General features: G+C 42.4%; 1 protein-coding gene across 1 annotated transcript in view; it reads right to left on the bottom strand.

Moving 5' to 3' along the window:
* LOC117518442 (adenylate kinase 4, mitochondrial-like) overlaps window positions 1–25,453 on the bottom strand; it is a 48,113-nt gene that overhangs the window by 7,124 nt on the left and 15,536 nt on the right. Inside the window, exons 3-4 of the mRNA XM_034179563.1 lie at window positions 22,800–22,972; window positions 7,082–7,200 (exon numbers count right to left, since the gene is read on the bottom strand). Of these exons, the coding sequence (XP_034035454.1) occupies window positions 7,082–7,200; window positions 22,800–22,972 (292 nt within the window). The remainder of the gene's footprint in view (window positions 1–7,081; window positions 7,201–22,799; window positions 22,973–25,453) is intronic.

Genomic DNA, 25,453 nt, shown 5'->3' with positions numbered 1-25,453 from the left:
GAAATCTTGGAGTTATTTTTGATCAGGATATGTCATTCAAAGCGCATATTAAACAAATATGTAGGACTGCCTTTTTGCATTTACGCAATATCTCTAAAATCAGAAAGGTCTTGTCTCAGAGTGATGCTGAAAAACTAATTCATGCATTTATTTCCTCTAGGCTGGACTATTGTAATTCATTATTATCAGGTTGTCCTAAAAGTTCCCTAAAAAGCCTTCAGTTGGTTCAGAATGCTGCAGCTAGAGTACTGACGGGGACTAGCAGGAGAGAGCATATCTCACCCGTGTTGGCCTCCCTTCATTGGCTTCCTGTTAATGCTAGAATAGAATTTAAAATTCTTCTTCTTACTTATAAGGTTTTGAATAATCAGGTCCCATCTTATCTTAGGGACCTCGTAGTACCATATTACCCCATTAGAGCGCTTCGCTCTCAGACTGCGGGCTTACTTGTAGTTCCTAGGGTTTGTAAGAGTAGAATGGGAGGCAGAGCCTTCAGCTTTCAGGCTCCTCTCCTGTGGAACCAGCTCCCAATTCAGATCAGGGAGACAGATACCCTCTCTACTTTTAAGATTAGGCTTAAAACTTTCCTTTTCGCTAAGGCTTATAGTTAGGGCTGGATCGGGTGACCCTGGACCATCCCTTGGTTATGTTGCTTTAGACGTAGACTGTGTTTCATAATTATTGTATGGCCTTGCCTTGCAATGTGGAGCGCCTTGGGGCAACTGTTTGTTGTGATTTGGCGCTATACAAGAAAAAAGTTGATTGATTGATTGATTGAAAAGTTAGTCAATTCCCATAGACACCCATGTTAACATGTCCAACTTTACAGCAGAAATTAACAGAACCAAAAAATGGTTTTGGTCTCTACTGCTAGTTTTCCACTTCATTGCAACTGTACAGGGGGTGAAATTTTCTTAATATAACTCATCATCTTAAGATATTTAAGCCACAAAGTTAAGAAAAACAGCTATGTGCTGGAGTGAGGGGCCTGCTAGCAGTAGCTTCTAGCTGCCGTGGACTCAACAAAGTTGAACTGAATATTTGTCCTTTCTGAGCATTTTATTTCAAATGGGTAATTCTGTGGTATTTTATTTCGCCATTGCAAATTTGCTCTGATTGTAATTCTGTTACCATAGATCTGACCATAATATCTGAAGTAATATGGATTGCTGTGTGGTTACTTGTACTAACAGACCATAAAACAAGTCGGTGCTCCAGTATTTCCATTGAGTGACATGTTAGTACTATTTAATTTACATGTTAGCATTATTAGCACTGGTTTAGCAGTAATTAGCAGGTAGCTTGATGAAATTAGGTCCAATGATGGTGCAAAAGTTACTAAGGTAATATGTCGGTCATACTTTTTAGCCCCCTGGAGTCGACCGACGCTCCACCATGTAAAAAGTCACATGACCTAATTAAGTGGACATAACACTCAATCCATTGCACTCTGAGTCTCCCTTTGAATGCTTGTTGCATGTGGAGACTTCAACCTCCACACCACTTTTTAAATGTTGTTAACAGGCCAAGTATAACTTGAATTATGATTAATAATTCACGCAGGTGGCTCCACTGATCTGTGCGCAGAAATCAGCCCAGTGGATTGGACCACATGCTTGTCGTTCCATCTTCTGCAGGTCTCATGTGCTTCTGCTCCAGCACTGAGTCCTGGAGCACAGCAGGTTGGAGTAGTGATGGGATGATGATACCTCAAGGAGTGTATTGACAAACTACACAAACTGTGTCGGCACTGTGTTGACACTGTGATGGTCGCTCAATAGTGACCCCTGCAGTAGTTATAAAATCATTGCAGGTAAATAAGATGGAAATGTTACCGTGCTGCAAACGCAACATCAGCCTGTGAAATGGTTAATCGCCAGTCCTCTATTTAAAATATGATCTCATCATTGCATAATTTCATGTGCTCAATTTGTGTTGAGTTAAGCTGTTCATGAGAAGAGTTTAAAATTTGCTTAAAACCTTGTTTGTGTAAATGCTAAACTGAGTTGGTTTGTAAAATATAGCAAATTTGTAATAAAATTCAGAGTTAAAATTTGTAACTTGTGTATGGAAATTTGTTAAGTGTTAAAGCATACGAAATAAAAGACTGAAAATAGATTCATTTATGCATTTTTATTGAGGAACAAAGGTTTCTGAAGTGTCTTTGCTCCACGGCGATTTCTCCTCTTACACACCAGTTCCCCTGCCTTAGAAACAACTCTTTCACAGGGTATAGATGAAGATGGTGAGCATAAAAATTTCAGTGCGAGTTGATAAAGGTGTGGATATATGTTCTGGTTATTCTTCCAGTATTGTAAAGGAGTACAAACATATCTAATTGGAAAAATAACAGTAAACAATGCCCAAAGGAGAAAAAGATTTCTTATTTGGCGTCAAAAGATCAAAATTATTCCAGACTGGGGAAACGTCTTTGAACGATCCATGAAGTCAGTGGAACAAGGTGAGGGCAAGAAAAACTCCAACAGCAAAACTCCATCCAACAAATCCGCAACATGTCGATACAGTTTGTTTCCTTATAAACACAATTTGGCACGGCGCAGTTGAACGACACAGTTCCTGTATCGGTCACGTGATTTTTTTCTTAAAGATACGCGCACCGATACAGGGTTTCACTCTTGTGTGCTCGGTACAGTGTTGACGCACCAGTGTTGTTCATCCCATCACTAGGTTGGAGACACACACTGCCCCAGCAGTCAGCAGGCTCCAGGGGCGAAGAACACAGGAGTTCGAGACTTCCACCCCCAAAGTCCAAAACACCTTTTTTATTGTTTTTTTAGTTTGTTTGTTTTTTTTTGGCCAATAACACAATCAGGGCAGTTTGTACCAGCAACAATAAAAAGGTAACAAAACAATGAGAGCAGGGGTGGTGGAGAAGTGGTTAGTGTGCTTGGTTTCAGTGCTGCAGGTTCCCGGTTCAATTCCCACCCCTGCCACATTTCTCCATGTGATGTGGAGTTGCATCAGAAAGGGCATCCGGCATAAAACCTGTGCCAATTCAACATGCAGATCCACCTCAGATTTGCTGTGGAGACCCAGAGTGCAAACAAAGGAGCAGCTGAGGGCACTTACTTACACATGGATATTGAGGTGGAATATCTACAAATTTGGGGGTTTCTGATATGCACTGGACAGGAATTTTTTTTTTTCTGAGTGGCACAAATATAATTTGTGTGGCATCTTATTGCATGTAAATAGCCACAAAAAAACACCTGAAGTATTTCCTGCATTTTAATGTGAACTGATGTATATAACTTTGTTTATGCTACATGTTTACATATACGAGGTCTGTTAGAAAAGTATCCGACCTTATTATTTTTTTTAAAAACCATATGGATTTGAATCACGTGTGATTGCGTCAGACAAGCTTGAACCCTCGTGCGCATGCGTGAGTTTTTTCATGCCTGTCGGTTGCGTCATTCGCCTGTGAGCAGGCTTTGAGTGAGGTGTGGTCCACCCCTCACGTCTATTTTTTATTGCGAATAAATGTCTGAATGATTTGGAGCTTTGCTGCATCAATTTTTTTCCAGAAACTGTGAGAGACCTCCAGGTGGACACCGTTCGAAAAATTAATATGGCTTTCAGGGACGATTTTATGGGGATTAAACAGATTACGGGGTGTTACTGCCGCTTTAAGGATGGCCCACAACTGCTGAGAGCGCGGCGCGCTCCCAGCCCCCATCGACAGGCTGACACCCCGCTTGAACAACCAGATCATTTCCAACGTGAAAGCTTTGTTGATCCGGGACCTCGTCTGACTTTCACAAAAAGGCAGAAGATGTGGACATCAGCACTTTTTCCGGCACATTCCACCGTTACAGGAGTTTTTTTCATGGAAAGAAAAGTGGAGGGACGCGCCACGGCTCCGTTCATTACGCGGGACAAAACCACCTCGGTGTTGGTCTCTCAGGACAGCTTTCAGGTGGATTTCAGACGGATTCCGGTTGCTTTCCAGTCGTGTGAATATCCGATTGTGATTGTGCATGAGCTGGACATGCCAGAACATGTCCTGTGAGGCTTCATCACGCGCGTCGCGGTGCAGCCGCTCGGCGGAGCAGCTTCTCTTTCCATGACAAAAACTCCTGTAACAGTGAAATGTGCCGTTCATTTTTAAACTGGACGCTGTCTTGATCCGGTATGTCCTCTGACTAGCACAGGAATTGTGAAAAGACGTGGACATCAGCACTTTTTCTGGCACATTAAGACAGACGTGCGGAGGAGTTCCGCGCGTTGCGGTGCAGCCGCTCGGCGCAAAGCAATGCTGTGATGAAGCCTCACGGGACATGTTCTGGCATGTCCAGCTCATGCACAATCACAATCGGATATTCATACGACTGGAAAGCAACCAGAATCCATCTGAAATCCACCTGAAAGCTGTCCTGAGAGACCAACACCGAGGTGGTTTTGTCCCGCGTAATGAACGGCTCCGTGGCGCGTCCCTCCGCTTTTCTTTCCATGAAAAAAACTCCTGTAACGGTGGAATGTGCCGGAAAAAGTGCTGATGTCCATGTCTTTTCACAATTCCTGTGCTAGTCAGACGACATACCGGATCAAGACAGCGACCAGTTTAAAAATGAACGGCACATTTCACTGTTACAGGAGTTTTTGTCATGGAAAGAGAAGCTGCTCCACTGCGCGTCGCGGTGCAGCCGCTCGGCGCAAAGCAACGCCGTGATGAAGCCTCACGGGGCATGTTCTGGCATGTCCAGCTCATGCACAATCACAATCGGATATTCACACGACTGGAAAGCAACCGGAATCCGTCTGAAATCCACCTGAAAGCCGTCCTGAGAGACCAACACCGAGGTGGTTTTGTCCCGCGTAATGAACGGAGCCGTGGCGCGTCCCTCCGCTTTTCTTTCCATGAAAAAAACTCCTGTAACGGTGGAATGTGCCGAAAAAGTGCTGATGTCCACATCTTCTGCCTTTTTGTGAAAGTCAGATGAGGTCCCGGATCAACAAAGCTTTCACGTTGGAAATGATCTGGTTGTTCCAGTGGGGTGTCAGCCTGTCGATGGGGGCTGGGAGCACGCCGCGCTCTCAGCAGTTGTGGGCCGTCCTTAAAGCGGCAGTAACACCCTGTAATTTGTTTAATCCCCATAAAATCGTCCCTGAAAGCCATATTAATTTTTCGAACGGTGTCCACCTGGAGGTCTCTCACAGTTTCTGGAAAAAAACTGATGCAGCAAAGCTCCAAATCATTCAGACATTTATTCGCAATAAAAAATAGACGGGAGGGGTGGACCACACCTCACTCAAAGCCTGCTCACAGGCGAATGACGCAACCGACAGGCATGAAAAAACTCATGCATGCGCACAAGGGTTCAAGCTTGGCTGATACAATCACACGTGATTCAAATCCATATGGTTTTTTTTTTTTAAATAATAAGGTCGGATACTTTTCTAACAGACCTCATATTTTTGAAATTTACAATTTATACTTGCATTCTAAGTTATAAAAATGGTTCATTAAACATATTTCTGGTTTTCACAGTAAAAAAAACCAAATTTTTTTTCTGATTCAAATTTTAGGTTTTGGGATGAATTCACTGTCACTGTTTTTATGCAGTATGTGAGAATGAAAGAAAAACTGTAAAATCACAGGTGAGGTTGTGCTGAAAAACATGACATCAAACAAGGCCAGGTAAACAGTTTTCTTATGGTAAATGATGAAGTTAAAACCAAAAGTAGTCAAAAACACCCCCAAATAGCCAAGACTCCAGAGGGTTAATACTCATACCCAACCACCACCCACTCAACGAAATATGCATCAATCAAACGGCTAAACCAAAGTTATCCTGTTAGTCTTAGCTTGGCTTGTGTGGTAACCTTGAGAAACATTTGTTTGGGCCTCATTTGTTGTAAAAAAGGATACATACCTTTGCAGGGGAAGAATATGTGTAAACCGCTTTAGGCATCTGCTGGATAGAAAAGCACTACAGAAATGTAGTTCATCTGTATGCAATCTATGACTGAATGGGACATTAAATAGATTTCCAAGTATGAAGTCCACATAATGTTCGATTGAGCCTACATGTGAACAGTTCAGGCCGCTGTCCGGAGGATTTAGTGCGTGAGTGCACGTGTTGATGATGTTTCTATCACATAAATGGCTCTCTGTCACAGTAACGTTCTGAGAGTTAAGAAAAGAAAAGACAGAAAGAAAGAAAGAGAAGAAAAGGTAGACACCTCCCCAAGATTTTCTTCAAAGCTGGTGAAGAAGACAAAAAACACACACACCCGCGACAGTCATGTACAACCAGCAGGTGGTGCTATGCAATGAACTGACCTCATGCCCCAACGCCAAAATATGTTCTGGTGACAGATCTCGTGACAGTGACAGAGTTTAAGCCCAATGAGAAACTCAACGCAGGTTAAACAAGCCTTTCAACTATGACCAGCAGAGGGTGCTGCAATCTATCAGAAATGATGCAGTTGTTGCACACAAGTATCAACAAAAGCATTTGAGTTGGTCTTCTTTTATATCATATGGTACTTGGTGATTAAGCATTGCTTTGTGGGTGGCGAAAATAATTTTTACCTCCAACGTCAACATGCTTGCTCGACACCTAGGTCACAATGATGGAGAATACTGAAAGCTCAGCAAATCACCACTCAATGTTCAGGTTAAGAAATGAACGGCTCAGCCTCTACCTACTTACAGCCGACAAACGTTCTTGGACCTAGATCCACTTCCTAGAGAGTAGAGCTAGAAAGGTTTGATGGTATGATTAAGACTAAATAAGAAGTGACAGTTACATGAAGATGCCAATACTCGCAAAAATGTCTAAAAGGAGAGACAACAAGATTCAGGAACTTCTGTCAGTATGCCAAAATCAGGCAAATCCAAGTAATGCCTGGAGCAAGGTATTTTTTGTCTGCTCTACTCCAACGCCTTGCTTAAACCGCATGGACTATTTCCACTGGATCTGTAGGTGTCTGACACCAACAATCGCCTGCTGTGTGAAGTACACTGACGTTAGCATCAACATCGTGTGGTGGTGGGACCCATGAACACACAATGACACCTGCTGCTGCTGCTGAAAGGTGAACATTTACTGACTTGTATAAGTCGATGACCGGTTTGGCCACGTCCTTGTAGTGCCTCAGTCTGGCCATCACAGCTTCTGGCTTGTCATCATCATGTTGAATCAGGGGCTCACCAGTGATGTCATCCTTGCCCTGGCGGCAACACAACAAGATCAAACGTGCAACAATGTGCCACAACTGAAATCAACAAAATGGACTGAAGACTTCAATAATGCACATTCCAATAGAGAAATGCTTAAACTAGAGGGGCACTCCATTTGAATGGTCTGACGTGTCTGACGAGCTCTTATAAAACAGCACAAGCACAATACAGTAATTAAATTAAGAGATCAACACCCCTAGAGTTAAAAGTAACACTCACCCAGGGTTTATATGGAAACAAGCAGTGAAATGTTCAGTTTTTGCATCAAGAGCTTCAAGGGGCAGATAACTGCAAACATCAGAAGGATCTATTAAATTGTCATACAGGCTTCAAAACGGACACGCGGGATCTATTAAATTGTCATACAGGCTTCAAAACGGACACGCGTAGAAGGATATATGTCGGATTTTTTGATCCATCATGCTTATGGCTTCAGATGCCACAGTCAGCATTTGTTACTTGTTGATTTGGTCATTTTTCCTTTAATTGTGTGCTCCTACAATGGGTGAGTACTCTGAAGAGTTACATGCATTTTTTCACCATGTTTAATGCTGATATTTCATACTTTATTGTGCCTGTATTCTTCCACTTTTATGCCTAACAGACAAGATCTGAACAACACACGTCAAAGAGCAGGGGATGGATCTTTGTAAGTTATTACAAATACATCGTATTGTCATGATGACAGGAATGCATGTGAGTGCTTCCTGGTCAGAGGTATACTAGAAGCAGCATCTGCCAAAAACAGACTTGGTGTGTATTCTCCAAAATGGAAAAACAAACATTACGAGAGTCTAGAATGGCTTCAGTGAGCTACAGAAGCCACAGCGCAGTAGCATCTACTGGAATTTAGGGGTATGTAACCCTAAGGCCACATTAGCTACAAACCACAGCAAGAAACAGAGGCAAAGAGATGACTTCATTTTCAATCAGAGACAAGAGACAATGATCATTATGCCGCCAGCTAGGCAGAGCCAAAATAGACCAGAAGTCAATTTTCTCCAAATACTGAGCAATGCAACATGGTGAATGCCAGTTAGAGTAAAAAGGCAGCTGGCTGCTTGTTCAAACAAAATACACCAAGATGACGGAAAACTCTCTGGAACAGTATTTTTCTATAAATATAATATGTTTGGCAGTTTTGTCCTCAGATATTTTGTAAACGTTAGCAAGAAATAAACACTTCTAAATCTAAAAATGTTGTTTCGGTAACCAGGTAACGCTGCTTAAGTGATTTACAAGACATCTTACAACAATGTTAGCATGCTAACTAGTGATACAGTAATGTCACTGTGAAAGACGCTGGACTGAAACAAATCAAGTGAACTTAAGCAGTCAAGCATGGAGGAAAAGGTTCACAGTGACACTGTCAGGTTTTCCCATCCTTTATAATCTATCATGAAACATTGTGCACATTAATCCCAAGTAACCATAAGATGGTCAAGCCTCAGAAATGCCCATCAAGCGACAATCGCCAACCGCTTATCGCCCTTATTTATAGCTCGTTACCGTAGGGTTAGAGTAGCCACAGGTGGGCTTTGAACCTACTACCAGGTGATTATGAAACAACCACACTGTTAGGACCACATTATTCTATAATTAGTGGTTCAAAATATTTTTGGATTAGGTACCCCTTTTTATGATTTTTAGATCTAAGTATCTTTTGGCCAGATTCCAACATTTTGCTTTAAAATACAATGAAATGGTCAGTCGTCCAGGGGCTGGAGATGTAGTATAGCAACCAGAGGGTCGCTAATTTGAGCTTTGAGTGATAAACATTTATGTGCATGACTTTATGCAAGTATTAATGTTATTCACCAATTTTGTAACAAGGTAATTTGGCTTTAAGAGATTTTTTTTCTGCTACAATTTTACATCAATGTACAGTATTTCAACTACAAACCCTGGCAATAATTATGGAATCACCGGCCTCGGAGGATGTTCATTCAGTTGTTTAATTTTGTAGAAAAAAAGCAGATCACAGACATGACACAAAACTAAAGTCATTTCAAATGGCAACTTTCTGGCTTTAAGAAACACTATAAGAAATCAGGAAAAATAATTGTGGCAGTCAGTAACGGTTACTTTTTTAGACCAAGCAGAGGGAAAAAAATATGGACTCACTCAATTCTGAGGAATAAATTATGGAATCACCCTGTAAATTTTCATCCCCAAAATTAACACCTGCATCAAATCAGATCTGCTCGTTAGTCTGCATCTAAAAAGGAGTGATCACACCTTGGAGAGCTGTTGCACCAAGTGGACTGACATAAATCATGGCTCCAACACGAGAGATGTCAATTGAAAAAAAGGAGAGAATTATCAAACTCTTAAAAGAGGGTAAATCATCACGCAATGTTGCAAAAGATGTTAGTTGTTCACAGTCAGCTGTGTCTAAACTCTGGACCAAATACAAACAACATGGGAAGGTTGTTAAAGGCAAACATACTGGTAGACCAAGGAAGACATCACAACGTCAAGACAGAAAACTTAAAGCAATATGTCTCAAAAATCGAAAATGCACAACAAAACAAATGAGGAACGAATGGGAGGAAACTGGAGTCAACGTCTGTGACCGAACTTTAAGAAACTGCTTAAAGGAAATGGGATTTACATACAGAAAAGCTAAACGAAAGCCATCATTAACACCTAAACAGAAAAAAACAAGGTTACAATGGGCTAAGGAAAAGCAATTGTGGACTGTGGATGACTGGATGAAAGTCATATTCAGTGATGAATCTCGAATCTGCATTGGGCAAGGTGATGATGCTGGAACTTTTGTTTGGTGCCGTTCCAATTAAATTTATAAAGATGACTGCCTGAAGAGAACATGTAAATTTCCACAGTCATTGATGATATGGGGCTGCATGTCAGGTAAAGGCACTGGGGAGATGGCTGTCATTACATCATCAATAAATACACAAGTTTACGTTGATGTTTTGGACACTTTTCTTATCCCATCAATTGAAAGGATGTTTGGGCATGATGAAATCATTTTTCAAGATGATAATGCATCTTGCCATAGAGCAAAAACTGTGAAAACATTCCTTGCAAAAAGACACATAGGGTCAATGTCATGGCCTACAAATAGTCCGGATCTTAATCCAATTGAAAATCTTTGGTGGAAGTTGAAGAAAATGGTCCATGACAAGGCTCCAACCTGCAAAGCTGATCTGGCAACAGCAATCAGAAAAAGTTGGAGCCAGATTGATGAAGAGTACTGTTTGTCACTCATTAAGTCCATGCCTCAGAGACTGCAAGCTGTTATAAAAGCCAGAGGTGGTGCAACAAAATACTAGTGTTGTGTTGGAGCGTTCTTTTGTTTTTCATGATTCCATAATTTTTTCCTCAGAATTGAGTGAGTCCATATTTTTTTCCCTCTGTTTGTTCTAAAAAAGTAACCGTGACTGACTGCCACAATTTTTTTTTCCTGATTTCTTATAGTGTTTCTTAAAGCCAGAAAGTTGCCATTTGAAATGACTTTAGTTTTGTGTCATGTCTGTGATCTGCTTTTCTACAAAATTAAACAACTGAATGAACATCCTCCGAGGCCGGTGATTCCATAATTTTTGCCAGGGGTTGTATATACAGTTTAAATGTATTGATGGCACATATGTTGATTACGTTCAAGGTTCTTTGTTTAGTTTCTTGACAGGCCCGTTTTTGTTTAAATGTGTTTCAACTATATAGACAGGATAAATATAATAATGATAAACATGGTGATTACTTTCGAGGTTCTTTGTTTAGTTTCTTGACAGGCCCATTTTTCTTTAAATGTGTTTCAACTATAGACAGGATAAATGTAATAATGATAAACATGGTGATTACTTTCAAGGTTTTGTTTGTTTAGTTTCTTGACAGGCCCGTTTTTGTTTAAATGTGTTTCAACTGGTTCAAGTTCAAGTAGTTTTATTGTCATTTCAACCATATACACAGTGAAACGAAACAACGTTCCTCCAGGACCAAAGTTGCTACAAAGAATATTATTATGGTTTATCACGATAAACCATAATAAATACAGGTAAGCAGTAAAGTGCGGTTGTGACCATTTTTTATAAAATGAAAAGCATAGCAGCAGTTATTGACCATAAGCATTGCACTCTTAAAAGATGTGTGTGTGTGTGTGTGTGTGTATATATATGTATGTGTGTGTTCAGTCCAGTCACTGAAATATGAGGTCTGTTAGAAAACTATCCAACCTTTTTTTAAAAAAAAAAAACTATATGGATTTGAATCATGTGCGCTTGCATCAGCCAAGCTTGAACCTTTGTTGCGCATGCGTGAGTTTTTTCACGCCTGTCGGTTGCGTCATTCGCCTGTGGGCAGTGAGCACTGGTCCACCCCCCTCGTTGGATTTTCATTGTCAGGGAAATGGCTGAGCGATTGGAGCAGCGCTGAATCAAATTTTTCCAGAAACTGTGAGAGACAGCCAGGTGGAAACCATTCGGAAGATTCAGATGGCTTTCGGTGATGATACTCTGGGCGTCACACAGATTAAGGACCATTACAACCGGATTAAAGACAGCCCACACCGGCGGAGAGCGCGCCGTGCTCTGAGCGGCCATCGACAGGCTGAAACGACCAGATCATTTCCAAAGTGAAGGCTGTGTTGATCCAGGACGTCGTCTGACTACCAGAGAAATTGCAGAAGAGGTGTACATCAGCACTTTTGCGGCACATTCCACTCTTACAGGAGATTTTGTAATGAAAGACATGCGGAGGAATTCACGCGTCGGGACAGAGCCGCTAATGGCGCACAACAAAAAGCACATCCGTGTTGGAAACCATTCGGAAGATTCAGACGGCTTTCGGTGGCTTTTCAGTCGAGTGAGTATCCGAGAAATTGTGTAACAGCTGGGCATGTCACAACTTTTCCTGTGAGACTTCCAACACGGACGTCTTTCATTACAAAATCTCCTGTAAGAGTGGAATGTGCCGCAAAAGTGCTGATGTTCAAGCTTGGCAAATGCAAGCGCACATGATACAAATCCATGTCGTTTTTTAAAAAAATAAAAAGGTCGGATAGTTTTCTAACAGACCTCGTATGTGTGACTGTTCAGACCAGACTCTGATTGTTGAGGAGTCTGATTATTTGGGGAAAGAAGCTGCTGCACAGTCTGGACGTGAGGGCCCGGACGCTTTGGTACCTTTTTCCAGACGGTAGGAGGGTGAAGACTGAGTGTGAGGGGTGTGTGTGATCATCCACAATACTGGTTGCTTTGCGGATGTAGCGTGTGGTGTAAATATCTGTGATGGTGGGAAGAGAGACGCTGATGATCTTCTCAGCCATCCTCACTACTCGCTGCAGGGACTTGCGATCCGATACAGTGCAGTTCCCACACCAGGCAGTGATACAGCTGCTCAGGACGCTCTCAATGGTTCCTCTGTAGAATGTGGTAAGGATGGGAGGTGGGAGATGTGCCTTCTTCAGCCTTCGCAGGAACTAGAGACGCTGCTGGGCTTTCTTGGTTATGGTGCTGGTGTTGAGGGACCAGGTGAGAGCCTCTGCCAGGTGAACTCCAAGAAACGTGGTGTTCTTGACGATCTCCACAGCAGAGCCGTCGATGTGCAGTGGAGAGTGATCACGCCTTGTCCTTCTGAAGTCAACAACCATCTCTTTGGTCTTGTCTACGTTCAGAGACAGGTTGTTGGTTCTGCACCAGTCCATTACCTGTAGCACTTCCTCTCTGTATGCTGACTCGTCATTCTTGCTGATGAGACCCACCACAGTCGTATCATCTGCAAACTTGATGATGTAGTTCGAGCTGTGCATTGCTGCACAGTCATGAGTCAGCAAAGTGAACAGCAGTGGACTCAGCACACAGCCCTGGGGGGCCCCAGTACTCAGCATGGTGGTGCTGGAGGTGTTATGTCCGATCCGCACTGACTGAGGTCTCCCAGTTAGGAAGTCCAGGATCCAGTTACAGAGGGAAATGTTCAGGCCCAGTAGGTTCAGCTTCCTGATCAGGTGCTGGGGAATGATTGTGTTGAATGCTGAACTAAAGTCTATGAACAGCATTTGAACATAAGTGTCTCTGTTGTCCAGGTGGGTGAGCGCCAGGTGAAGGGTGGTGGATATGGCGTCGTCCGTTGAGCGGTTGGGATGGTACGCAAACTGCAGAGGGTCTAGTGAAGGAGGCAGCAGGGTCTTGATGTGCTTCATGACAAGCCTCTCGAAGCACTTCATGATGATGGATGTGAGTGCGACAGAATGGTAGTCATTGAAGCAGGACACTGAAGACTTCTTTGGCACAGGTATGATGGTGGTTGCCTAGAGACACGTTGGGATGGTGGCACTGCTCAGGGAGATGTTGAAGATGTCAGTGCAGACATCTGTTAGCTGGTCTGCACATTCCCTGAGCACTCTACCAGGAATGTTGTCTGGTCCAGCAGCTTTCCGTGGGTCAACTCTGCGTAGAGTTTTCCTCACGTCAGCTGCTGTAAGGCACAACACCTGGTCGTCAGGAGGAGGGGTGGTCTTCCTCGCTGCCACACTGTTCTGTGTCTCAAACCGAGCGCAGAAGTCATTCAGCGCATCTGGAAGGGAGGCATCACTGTCACAGGCAGGTGGTGTTTCCCTGTAGTTGGTGATGGCCTGGATGCCCTGCCACATGCGCCGTGTGTCCCCGCTTTCTCTGAAGTGGCTGTGGATGCTCTGACCATATGCGCGCTTTGCCTCTCTGATGGCCCGGGACAGTTTGGCCCTTGCTTTTTTTTAGAGCTGCCTTGTCTCCTGCTTTGAAGGCAGAGTCTCTAGCCTTCAGCAGAGCATGCACCTCTGCAGTCATCCACGGCTTCTGACTGGGACATGCGATGATGGTCTTGGAGACAGTCACATCATCTATGCACTTGCTGATGTAGCCGGTCACAGATGAAGTGTACTCCTCCAAGTCTATGGTGTTACTGTAGGTTGCAGCCTCCCTAAACATTTGCCAGTCAGTGTGCTCAAAGCAGTCCTGGACAGCAGAGATGGCTCCTGATGGCCAGGTTCTTACCTGCTTCAGAACCGGTTTTGAGCGTCTGACGAGCGGTCTGTATGCTGGAATCAGCATAACAGAGATGTGATCTGAGTATCCGAGGTGAGTGCGGGGCTCTGCCCGGTACGCGCTGGGAACGTTCGTATAAATGAGGTCCAGTGCGTTCGCTCCTCTCGTTGCAAAGTTCACATGTTGGTGGAATTTAGGGAGAACTGACTTGAGATTCACATAGTTGAAATCTCCAGCAACAATAACCAGTCCGTCGGGGTGTGTTTTCCAGTCCGCTGATAGAGCTGTACAGCTTACAGAGCGCGTCTTTAGCGTTGGCGGCGGGTGGGATGTAAATGCTGATGATCAGCACTGTGGTGAATTCCCTCGGGAGATAAAAAGGTCTGCATCTGACAACCATGAACTCCACCAGAGATGAACAGTGACTGGAGACTAGTACAGAGTTCTTGCACCATTCTGTGTTGATGTAGACACAGTCCTCCACCGCGAGTCTTATCGCACAGGGCTAAGTTTCTGTCGGCTCGAAATGAGGCTAGTCCGTCTAACTGAATGGCGGCGTCGGGAACTCTGTCACTCAGCCACGTTTCTGTGAAGACAAAGATGCAACAGTCTCCAGATTCTCGTCTTGTGGTTCTCTGAAGTCGGATGCAGTCTAGTTTATTCTCCAGGGAGCAGACATTGGAGAGCAGGATGGATGGGAGAGCTGGTCGAGTTGGTTTTGTTGTTAGCCTAGCACGAACTCCAGCCCGCTTGCCATGTTTCTGTAGTCGCGCGCACCGCTTGCGGTGCCCCCTCTGTCGGCCACCGGCTTCAGGCAAGGCCGCGGTTTGGGGGGGTTGGGGGTCTGGTTGCCGTAGTAGTCCAAACCACGCAGTGTCTCTTGCAGCTCATGATTTTACGGTGTTGCTTGTTTGTTTTCGGTGGTGCAGCAGTGTCTGTCGGTCGTAACACATGGACACAGGTGGTTCTTATGTCCATGTGCCAAAGAAATTGAGGAAAAACACACGTAAATAAACAAACATAAACAACTATAAACAGGATAAATATAATATTGATAAATATGGTGATTACTTTCAAGGTTCTTTGCATGTTTAGTTTCTTGACAGGCCCATTTTTGTTTAAATGTGTTTCAACTATAGACAGGATGAATGTAATATGATAAACATGGTGATTACTTTCAAGGTTTTGTTTTTGTTTGTTTAGTTTCTTGACAGGCCCGGTTTTGTTTAGATGTGTTTCAACTATAAACAGGATAAATGTAATAATGATAAATATGGTGATTACTTTCAAGGTTCTTTGTTTAGTTTTTGACAGGCCAGTTTTTTATGTGTTTCAACTATAAACAGGATAAATGTAATAATAGACAAACAAACACAGACACACCCACACCTACGGAGACTGGCGTCCTGTCCAGGGTGTACCCCGCCTTGCGCTCTTTTACTGCTGGGATAGGCTCCAGCCCCCCACGACCCTTAATTGGACTAAGCGGTAGAAGATGAATGAATGAATGAGTGTAATAATATGGTGGTTACTTTCAAGGTTTTGTTTTAGTTTTTGACAGGCCAGTTTTTGTTTTAATGTGTTCAACTATAAACAGTTTAAATGCAATAACAGTAAATATGGTGATTACTTTCAAGGTTTTTTGTTTAGTTGATAAATGAAAGTAATTATTATTATTATTATTATTATTATTATTACAAGTATTCAAGGTAGCTGTGTAGGCTAACACGACATCTCCCATTTGCCTCGTCTTCCTGTCTCCACAGGGAACCGGGAAAAAACTGCCCTTTTCGCGACTGCTTCAGTGATTGCAGCCAAAAACAAAACAGTACACCATTTTTCCGTGTGAAGTTATGCTGAGTATATATTGCGCAACGGGAGCGGCTGTCCCCATAAGTGGTCAAATCCTGAGAAATCACACAGGGTTCAAATGAGACTGTGCTGACCTATTACACACTGAAATCAAAGGAGACTGCACTTTTGAGGTTGTGGGTCACAAACTCTGGAATGCACAGCTGTTACATTTAAGATCTGTGGACACTGCTGAAACTTTTAAAGAGAAGTTCAAGGTGCATTTGTAAGGACTGCTTCTAATCAGTAACTGCTGTGTTTCAATTCCTGTTTTTTTCTCCATTTTTTGTTATTCTTGTAAAGCATTTTGTAATTTTATCATGAACGGTGCTGTATAAATAAATTGTCTTTGTCAAGCTCCACCCCAGTGTTTTCCTCAACAGTTCTTGCTGCTACAACACTTTATGTTTCAAGTACAACTGATTATACTATAATATCAGACGTATAATACAACCCCTGGCAAAAACTATGGAATCACCGGCCTCGGAGGATGTTCATTCAGTTGTTTAATTTTGTAGAAAAGCAGATCACAGACATGACACAAAACTAAAGTCATTTCAAATGGCAACTTTCTGGCTTTAAGAAACACTATAAGAAATCAGGAAAAAAAAATTGTGGCAGTCAGTAACGGTTACTTTTTTAGAACAAGCAGAGGGAAAAAAAAATATGGACTCACTCAATTCTGAGGAAAAAATTATGGAATCATGAAAAACAAAAGAACGCTCCAACACATCACTAGTATTTTGTTGCACCACCTCTTGCTTTTATAACAGCTTGCAGTCTCTGAGGCATGGACTTAATGAGTGACAAACAGTACTCTTCATCAATCTGGCTCCAACTTTTTCTGATTGCTGTTGCCAGATCAGCTTTGCAGGTTGGAGCCTTGTCATGGACCATTTTCTTCAACTTCCACCAAAGATTTTCAATTGGATTAAGATCCGGACTATTTGCAGGCCATGACATTGACCCTATGTGTCTTTTTGCAAGGAATGTTTTCACAGTTTTTGGTCTATGGCAAGATGCATTATCATCTTGAAAAATGATTTCATCATCCCCAAACATCCTTTCAATTGATGGGATAAGAAAAGTGTCCAAAATATCAACGTAAACTTGTGCATTTATTGATGATGTAATGACAGCCATCTCCCCAGTGCCTTTACCTGACTTGCAGCCCCATATCATCAATCAATCAATCAATTTTTTTATATAGCGCCAAATCACAACAAACAGTTGCCCCAAGGCGCTTTATATTGTAAGGCAAGGCCATACAATAATTATGTAAAACCCCAACGGTCAAAACGACCCCCTGTGAGCAAGCACTTGGCTACAGTGGGAAGGAAAAACTCCCTTTTAACAGGAAGAAACCTCCAGCAGAACCAGGCTCAGGGAGGGGCAGTCTTCTGCTGGGACTGGTTGGGGCTGAGGGAGAGAACCAGGAAAAAGACATGCTGTGGAGGGGAGCAGAGATCGATCACTAATGATTAAATGCAGAGTGGTGCATACAGAGCAAAAAGAGAAAGAAACAGTGCATCATGGGAACCCCCCAGCAGTCTACGTCTATAGCAGCATAACTAAGGGATGGTTCAGGGTCACCTGATCCAGCCCTAACTATAAGCTTTAGCAAAAAGGAAAGTTTTAAGCCTAATCTTAAAAGTAGAGAGGGTGTCTGTCTCCCTGATCTGAATTGGGAGCTGGTTCCACAGGAGAGGAGCCTGAAAGCTGAAGGCTCTGCCTCCCATTCTACTCTTACAAACCCTAGGAACTACAAGTAAGCTTGCAGTCTGAGAGCGAAGCGCTCTATTGGGGTGATATGGTACTACGAGGTCCCTAAGATAAGATGGGACCTGATTATTCAAAACCTTATAAGTAAAAAGAAGAGTTTTAAATTCTATTCTAGAATTAACAGGAAGCCAATGAAGAGAGGCCAATATGGGTGAGATATGCTCTCTCCTTCTAGTCCCCGTCAGTACTCTAGCTGCAGCATTTTGAATTAACTGAAGGCTTTTTAGGGAACTTTTAGGACAACCTGATAATAATGAATTACAATAGTCCAGCCTAGAGGAAATAAATGCATGAATTAGTTTTTCAGCATCACTCTGAGACAAGACCTTTCTGATTTTAGAGATATTGCGTAAATGCAAAAAGCAGTCCTACATATTTGTTTAATATGCGCTTTGAATGACATATCCTGATCAAAAATGACTCCAAGATTTCTCACAGTATTACTAGAGGTCAGGGTAATGCCATCCAGAGTAAGGATCTGGTTAGACACCATGTTTCTAAGATTTGTGGGGCCAAGTACAATAACTTCAGTTTTATCTGAGTTTAAAAGCAGGAAATTAGAGGTCATCCATGTCTTTATGTCTGTAAGACAATCCTGCAGTTTAGCTAATTGGTGTGTGTCCTCTGGCTTCATGGATAGATAAAGCTGGGTATCATCTGCGTAACAATGAAAATTTAAGCAATACCGTCTAATAATACTGCCTATGGGAAGCATGTATAAAGTGAATAAAATTGGTCCTAGCACAGAACCTTGTGGAACTCCATAATTAACTTTAGTCTGTGAAGAAGATTCCCCATTTACATGAACAAATTGTAATCTATTAGACAAATATGATTCAAACCACCGCAGCACAGTGCCTTTAATATCTATGGCATGCTCTAATCTCTGTAATAAAATTTTATGGTCAACAGTATCAAAAGCAGCACTGAGGTCGAACAGAACAAGCACAGAGATGAGTCCACTGTCCGAGGCCATAAGAAGATCATTTGTAACCTTCACTAATGCTGTTTCTGTACTATGATGAATTCTAAAACCTGACTGAAACTCTTCAAATAGACCATTCCTCTGCAGATGATCAGTTAGCTGTTTTACAACTACCCTTTCAAGAATTTTTGAGAGAAAAGGAAGGTTGGAGATTGGCCTATAATTAGCTAAGATAGCTGGGTCAAGTGATGGCTTTTTAAGTAATGGTTTAATTACTGCCACCTTAAAAGCCTGTGGTACATAGCCAACTAACAAAGATAGATTGATCATATTTAAGATCGAAGCATTAAATAATGGTAGGGCTTCCTTGAGCAGCCTGGTAGGAATGGGGTCTAATAAACATGTTGATGGTTTGGATGAAGTAACTAATGAAAATAACTCAGACAGAACAATCTGAGAGAAAGAGTCTAACCAAATACCGGCATCACTGAAAGCAGCCAAAGATAACGATACGTCTTTGGGATGGTTATGAGTAATTTTTTCTCTAATAGTTAAAATTTTGTTAGCAAAGAAAGTCATGAAGTCATTACTAGTTAAAGTTAATGGAATACTCAGCTCAATAGAGCTCTGACTCTTTGTCAGCCTGGCTACAGTGCTGAAAAGAAACCTGGGGTTGTTCTTATTTTCTTCAATTAGTGATGAGTAGAAAGATGTCCTAGCTTTACGGAGGGCTTTTTTTATAGAGCAACAGACTCTTTTTCCAGGCTAAGTGAAGATCTTCTAAATTAGTGAGACGCCATTTCCTCTCCAACTTACGGGTTATCTGCTTTAAGCTACGAGTTTGTGAGTTATACCACGGAGTCAGACACTTCTGATTTAAAGCTCTCTTTTTCAGAGGAGCTACAGCATCCAAAGTTGTCTTCAATGAGGATGTAAAACTATTGACGAGATACTCTATCTCCCTTACAGAGTTTAGGTAGCTACTCTGCACTGTGTTGGTATATGGCATTAGAGAACATAAAGAAGGAATCATATCCTTAAACCTAGTTACAGCGCTTTCTGAAAGACTTCTAGTGTAATGAAACTTATTCCCCACTGCTGGGTAGTCCATCAGAGTAAATGTAAATGTTATTAAGAAATGACTGTGGAAATTTACATGTTCTCTTCAGGCAGTCATCTTTATAAATCTCATTGGAACGGCACCAAACAAAAGTTCCAGCATCATCACCTTGCCCATTGCAGATTAGAGATTCATCATTGAATATGACTTTCATCCAGACATCCACAGTCCACGATTGCTTTTCCTTAGCCCATTGTATCCTTGTTTTTTTCTATTTAGGTGTTAATGATGGCTTTCGTTTAGGTTTTCTGTATGTAAATCCCATTTCCTTTAGGCAATTTCTTACAGTTCGGTCACAAACGTTGACTCCAGTTTCCTCCCATTCGTTCCTCATTTGTTTTGTTGTGCATTTTCGATTTTTGAGACATACTGCTTTAAGTTTTCTGTCTTGACACTTTGATGTCTTCCTTGGTCTACCAGTATGTTTGCCTTTAACAACCTTCCCATGTTGTTTGTATTTGGTCCAGAGTTTAGACACAGCTGACTGTGAACAACCAACATCTTTTGCAACATTGCGTGATGATTTACCCTCTTTTAAGAGTTTGATAGTCCTCTCCTTTGTTTCAATTGACATCTCTCGTGTTGGAGCCATGATTCATGTCAGTCCACTTGGTGCAACAGCTCTCCAAGGTGTGATCACTCCTTTTTAGATGCAGACTAACGAGCAGATCTGATATGATGCAGGTGTTAGTTTTGGGGATGAAAATTTACAGGGTGATTCCATAATTTATTCCTCAGAATTGAGTGATTCCATATTTTTTTTTTCCCTCTGCTTGGTCTAAAAAAGTAACCGTTACTGCCACAATTTTTTTTCTTGATTTCTTATAGTGTTTCTTAAAGCCAGAAAGTTGCCATTTGAAATGACTTTAGTTTTGTGTCATGTCTGTGATCTGCTTTTTTCTACAAAATTAAACAACTGAATGAACATCCTCCGAGGCCGGTGATTCCATAATTATTGCCAGGGGTTGTATTACGTTGCAGCTGTGTGGTAGTCAATAAGGCTCTATCAGCGGGGAGCTTTGTAGATCACTGGAAAGTTCAAACCACTCCAGTTGTTTTATTGTACAGTTGTTGACACTTTTTTGGTATGGTCACTTGGTACAGTGAAATAAAAAAACACTTTGTTGTGTAAGAGTGTAGCTTTTTGAGGAAGGAGATAATTCTTCATCTGGTTCCAATTCCTCATTTTAACAAGCATCCACCCTGCTGAGGGAAAACATGGAATCCCTGCTAGCTTCGGGGAGGAAGTAAAATCCAGGACATAACTGCCCTCCAGAAGATACTAAAAATACTAAATGCAGAGCAGAGCGACTTAAAGCACTTATGCGGGTGTCGCAGTCCACAGATATCCAATGCATCAAAATAGAGATTTACATCATCAAGTCGAGAAATGTACTTTGTTTTGAAGACAAAAGCTTAAGGTTTACTTTGGCAGTGTGAAAAATATTATTGTGGCAGTAGCACAATTCTTCCAAGAGCCTGGTTGGGTGTCAAATACATCAAATGCCAAGTCAGCTACACTTACACAATTAGTGGTCAAGAACACTGTAATTGCACATTTTTAAAATATTTAAGAGTTCACATTTTGCAATTTCACTGCAGACTCCAGACTTTGGCAAGGCGGTGACACAGTCAACTAACTTGTACTTTGGTATGTACAATTGTTAGAACTAATGATCTTGGAATCTGCATTTGTTTAGAAGTGGCTCAGAGAGACCTTCCCAGCTTGTGGAAATCTACAATTCTCCTTCTTAGATCTTCACTGAGTTCCTTGGACTGTCCCATTGTTCAGTCCAATGAGCGCTGCCAAACACATCTTTTTTATGGTGGCAAAAAGAAACTACCAGTTGTAGTCAATCATGACCACTAAAGAGGAGATCATACGCCTTGGCCTTGTCACTTTAAAAGACATTTTAGAACCTTCAGCACCACTTAATAAAAGATTTATATATTTAAGGCTGGATGTATAATTCTGGCCCTGTATAAATTAGAGAAGATCTAATATTATATATACGAGGTCTGTTAGAAAAGTATCCGACCTTTTTATTTTTTGCAAAAACCTGATGGATTTGAATCACGTGTGCTTGCATGAGCCAACCTTGAACCTTCGTGCGCATGCGTGATTTTTTTCATGCCTGTTGATTGCGTCATTTGCTGGTAAGCAGCCTTTGTGTGAGGACGGTGTTGTCTCTCGTCGGATTTTCATTTCAAAGAAAATGGCGGAATGACTGGAGCAGCGCGACTGCATCAAATTTTGCCAGAAACTGGGCGACAGCCAGGTGGAAACCTTTCGGACGATTCAGACGGCTTTCGGTGACGATCCTATGGGCATCACACAGATTAAGGAGCGGTACAACCAGTTTAAAGATGGCCGCACAACGGTGGAGAGCGAGCCACACTCCGGTCGGCCATCAACATGCTGAAATGACCAGATCATTTCCAAAGTGAATGCTGTGGTGATGCGGGACCGTCCTGTGACTATCCGAGAAATTGCGGAAGAGGTGGACATCAGCACTTTTTCGGTACATTCCACTGTGAAAGAAGATTTGGCCATGAAAAGAGTGGCGGTGAAATTCTTTCCTGAAGCTTCTGACGGTGGAGCAAAAGCACTTCTGTGTTGAAGTCTCACAGGACATGCTGTGACATGCCCACCTCTTCCACAATTTCTCGGATAGTCACATGACTGAAAAGCCAACGAAAGCCGTCTGAATCTTCTGAATGGTGGAAGAGGTGGGGATCATTTTTCGGAGTCCATACTTTTCTAACAGACCTCGTATATAAGGTCAAAGAGGTGCAACAACTAAAACAGTAGTTTTCATTTCATTTTGATTAATCAGTTACTCAAAGCATGACACAAACAGAATTATGAGCTGACAGAATCATTAAACTTGCGTCACCGCAAGTGTCAATGCCTAATTTTCAGACCTCCACTTTTGGCGGGTTGAATCCCATGTTATAGACTCTCCCACTGGCAGGGTGGATCCAGCGGTCACTCAGTCGCTCCCTCAAGGTCTCATACGGAATGTTGAGGCTAATGACCAAGTCCAGTTGACAGATATTGTTCAGGGCCTGAGCCTGTGCCAGTGTCCGAGGAAAACCTAGAGAGAACAGGGAAAGACAAACATTAACCCAGTAACATACGAGGTCTATTAGAAAAGTATCCGACCTTATTATTTTTTTCAAAAACCATATGGATTTGAATCACGTGTGATTACATCAGACATGCTTGAACCCTCGTGGGCATGCGAGAGTTTTTTCACGCCTGTCGGTTACGTCATTCGCCTGTGGGCAGTCTTTGAGTGAGGAGTGGCCCACTCGTCGATTTTTTCATTGTTTAGGAATGGCTCAGAGACTGCTGCTTTGTTTGATCAAATTTTTTTCAAAACTGTAAGGCACAACTGAGTGGACACCATTCGATAAATTCAGCTGGTTTTTGGTAAAAATTTTAACGGCTGATGAGAGATTTTGGTCTGGTAGTGTCGCCGTAAGGACGGCCCACGGCGCCTGACGGCGATCTGTGCTTCGAGGCGGCAGCGTCTCACCGTTTCAAGTTGAAAACTTCCACATTTCAGGCTCTGTTGACCCAGGAAGTCGTCAGAGAACAGAGAACTTTCAGAAGAAGTCGGCATGAGGAGTTTATTCGTACATTTCATTGTTAACGGACATTTTGTAATGAAAGAACGTGCGGGCAGAGTCACATGTCGGGCTGGACCCGACGGCGGGGGGTCGCGACAGGAAAAACACCTCCGTTGGAAACCTTAACGGGCAAGTTGGAACATGCCCAAGCTGTTAAACAATTTCTCAGTTATTCACTTGTTGAAAGCCATCAAAAGCCGCCTGAATTTTACAAATGGTTTTCAACACGGAGGTGTTTTTCCTGTCGCGGCGCACACAGATTTGCCGAGTCATCACGGAAACGACTCAGCGAATTTGCGCGCACGTCTTTCATTAAAAAATGTCCTTAAACAGTGGAATGTCCGCATAAAGTCCTCATGCCGGCCTCTTCTGAATCTTCTCTGTTCTCTCACGACGTCCTGGGTGAATTAAGCCTTAAATTAGGATGTTTTCAGGTCGAAACAGGCCGATGACGGCGCCTGGAAGCGCTGCACAACGTCCTGCCCAGCTTAATTTCTCGAATAGTGTCCACTCGGATATTCCTCACAGGTCCAGAAAAAATTTTGATAAAGCAACGCGCGCCGTCTCGAGCAGCGTGTGAAACAAAGGAATGCAACCAAGAGGGCGGGACAACATCTCACTCAAGGCCTGCCCACAGGGAAATGACGTCACCGACACGCGTGAAAAAACTCACGTATGCGCATGAGGGTTCAAGCGTGATTGGTGTAATCGCACGTCATTCAAATCCATATAGTTAAAAAATAAAAAATAAAAGGGTCGTTTTATTATCTAATAGACCTCGTACTATATGTTTATATTATATATTGCTGTGTAATGGAACTTTATAGATATGTAGGATCTTTTTCCATTGTCTGATTATGGCTGTGTTCCCAGTGCAGCCCACAGTTAATTTCCTCTTGCAATGTTTATTCATATCAAGAGTTGGGAGGATGTAATGTTGGACTAAAGCTGCATAGTTCCAATTTTCCAAATACGTAGTCCTTTCACCACAACAATAACTATGTTGCATACGTGTCAATGACTTGGCCAAATACAATGCAATTTTACAAACTGTACATGTATCCCATGCTGGCCGTAGGTTATGATATTGTTTTATTACTTTATTTATTTATTGTATATTTGTTGTGCATGACAGTTGTTTTCTGTATTGTGGTATTTTGTGACCATGCTGTTGTGCTGCCTTCTTGGCCAGGTCACTCTTGGAAGAGAGATTTTTAATCTCAATGAGGCTTTCACCTGGTTAAATCAAATATACGAGGTCTGTTAGAAAAGTATCCGACCTTTTTTTTTTTTTTTTTTCAAAAACCATATGGATTTGAATCACGTGTGATTGCATCAGACAAGCTTGAACCTTCGTGCGCATGCATGAGTTTTTTCACGCTTGTCGGTTGCGTCATTTGCCTGTGAGCAGGCTTTGTGTGAGCACTGGTCCACCCATCTCGTCGTTTTTTTATTGCGAATAAATGTCTGAACGATTTGGAGCTTTGCTGCATCAGTTTTTTCCAGAAACTGTGAGAGACCTCCAGGTGGACACCGTTCGGAAAATTAATATGGCTTTCAGGGACGATTTTATGGGGATTATACAGATTAAGGAGTGTTACTGCCGCTTTAAGGACAGCCCACAACTGCTGAGAGCGTGGCGCTCTCCCAGCGCTGATCGACAGGCTCAGACCCCGCTGAAACAACCAGATCATTTCCAACGTGAAGGCTTTGTTGATCCGGGACCTCGTCTAACTTTCACAAAAAGGCAGAAGGCGTGGACATCAGCACTTTTTTGGCACATTCCACTGTTACAGGAGTTTTTTTAATGGAAAGAAAAGCGGAGGGACGCACCACGGAGCCATTCATTACGCGGCACAAAACCACCTCCGTGTTGGTCTCACAGGACGGCTTTCAGGTGGATTTCAGATGGATTCCAGTTGCTTTTCAGTCGTGTGATTAAC

The sequence above is a fragment of the Thalassophryne amazonica genome, chromosome 10 (assembly GCF_902500255.1).
Source record: "Thalassophryne amazonica chromosome 10, fThaAma1.1, whole genome shotgun sequence".
Lineage (NCBI taxonomy): Eukaryota > Metazoa > Chordata > Actinopteri > Batrachoidiformes > Batrachoididae > Thalassophryne > Thalassophryne amazonica.
The sequence above is the reverse complement of the archived record's forward strand: the minus strand, read 5'-3'. Positions and strand labels throughout refer to the sequence as shown.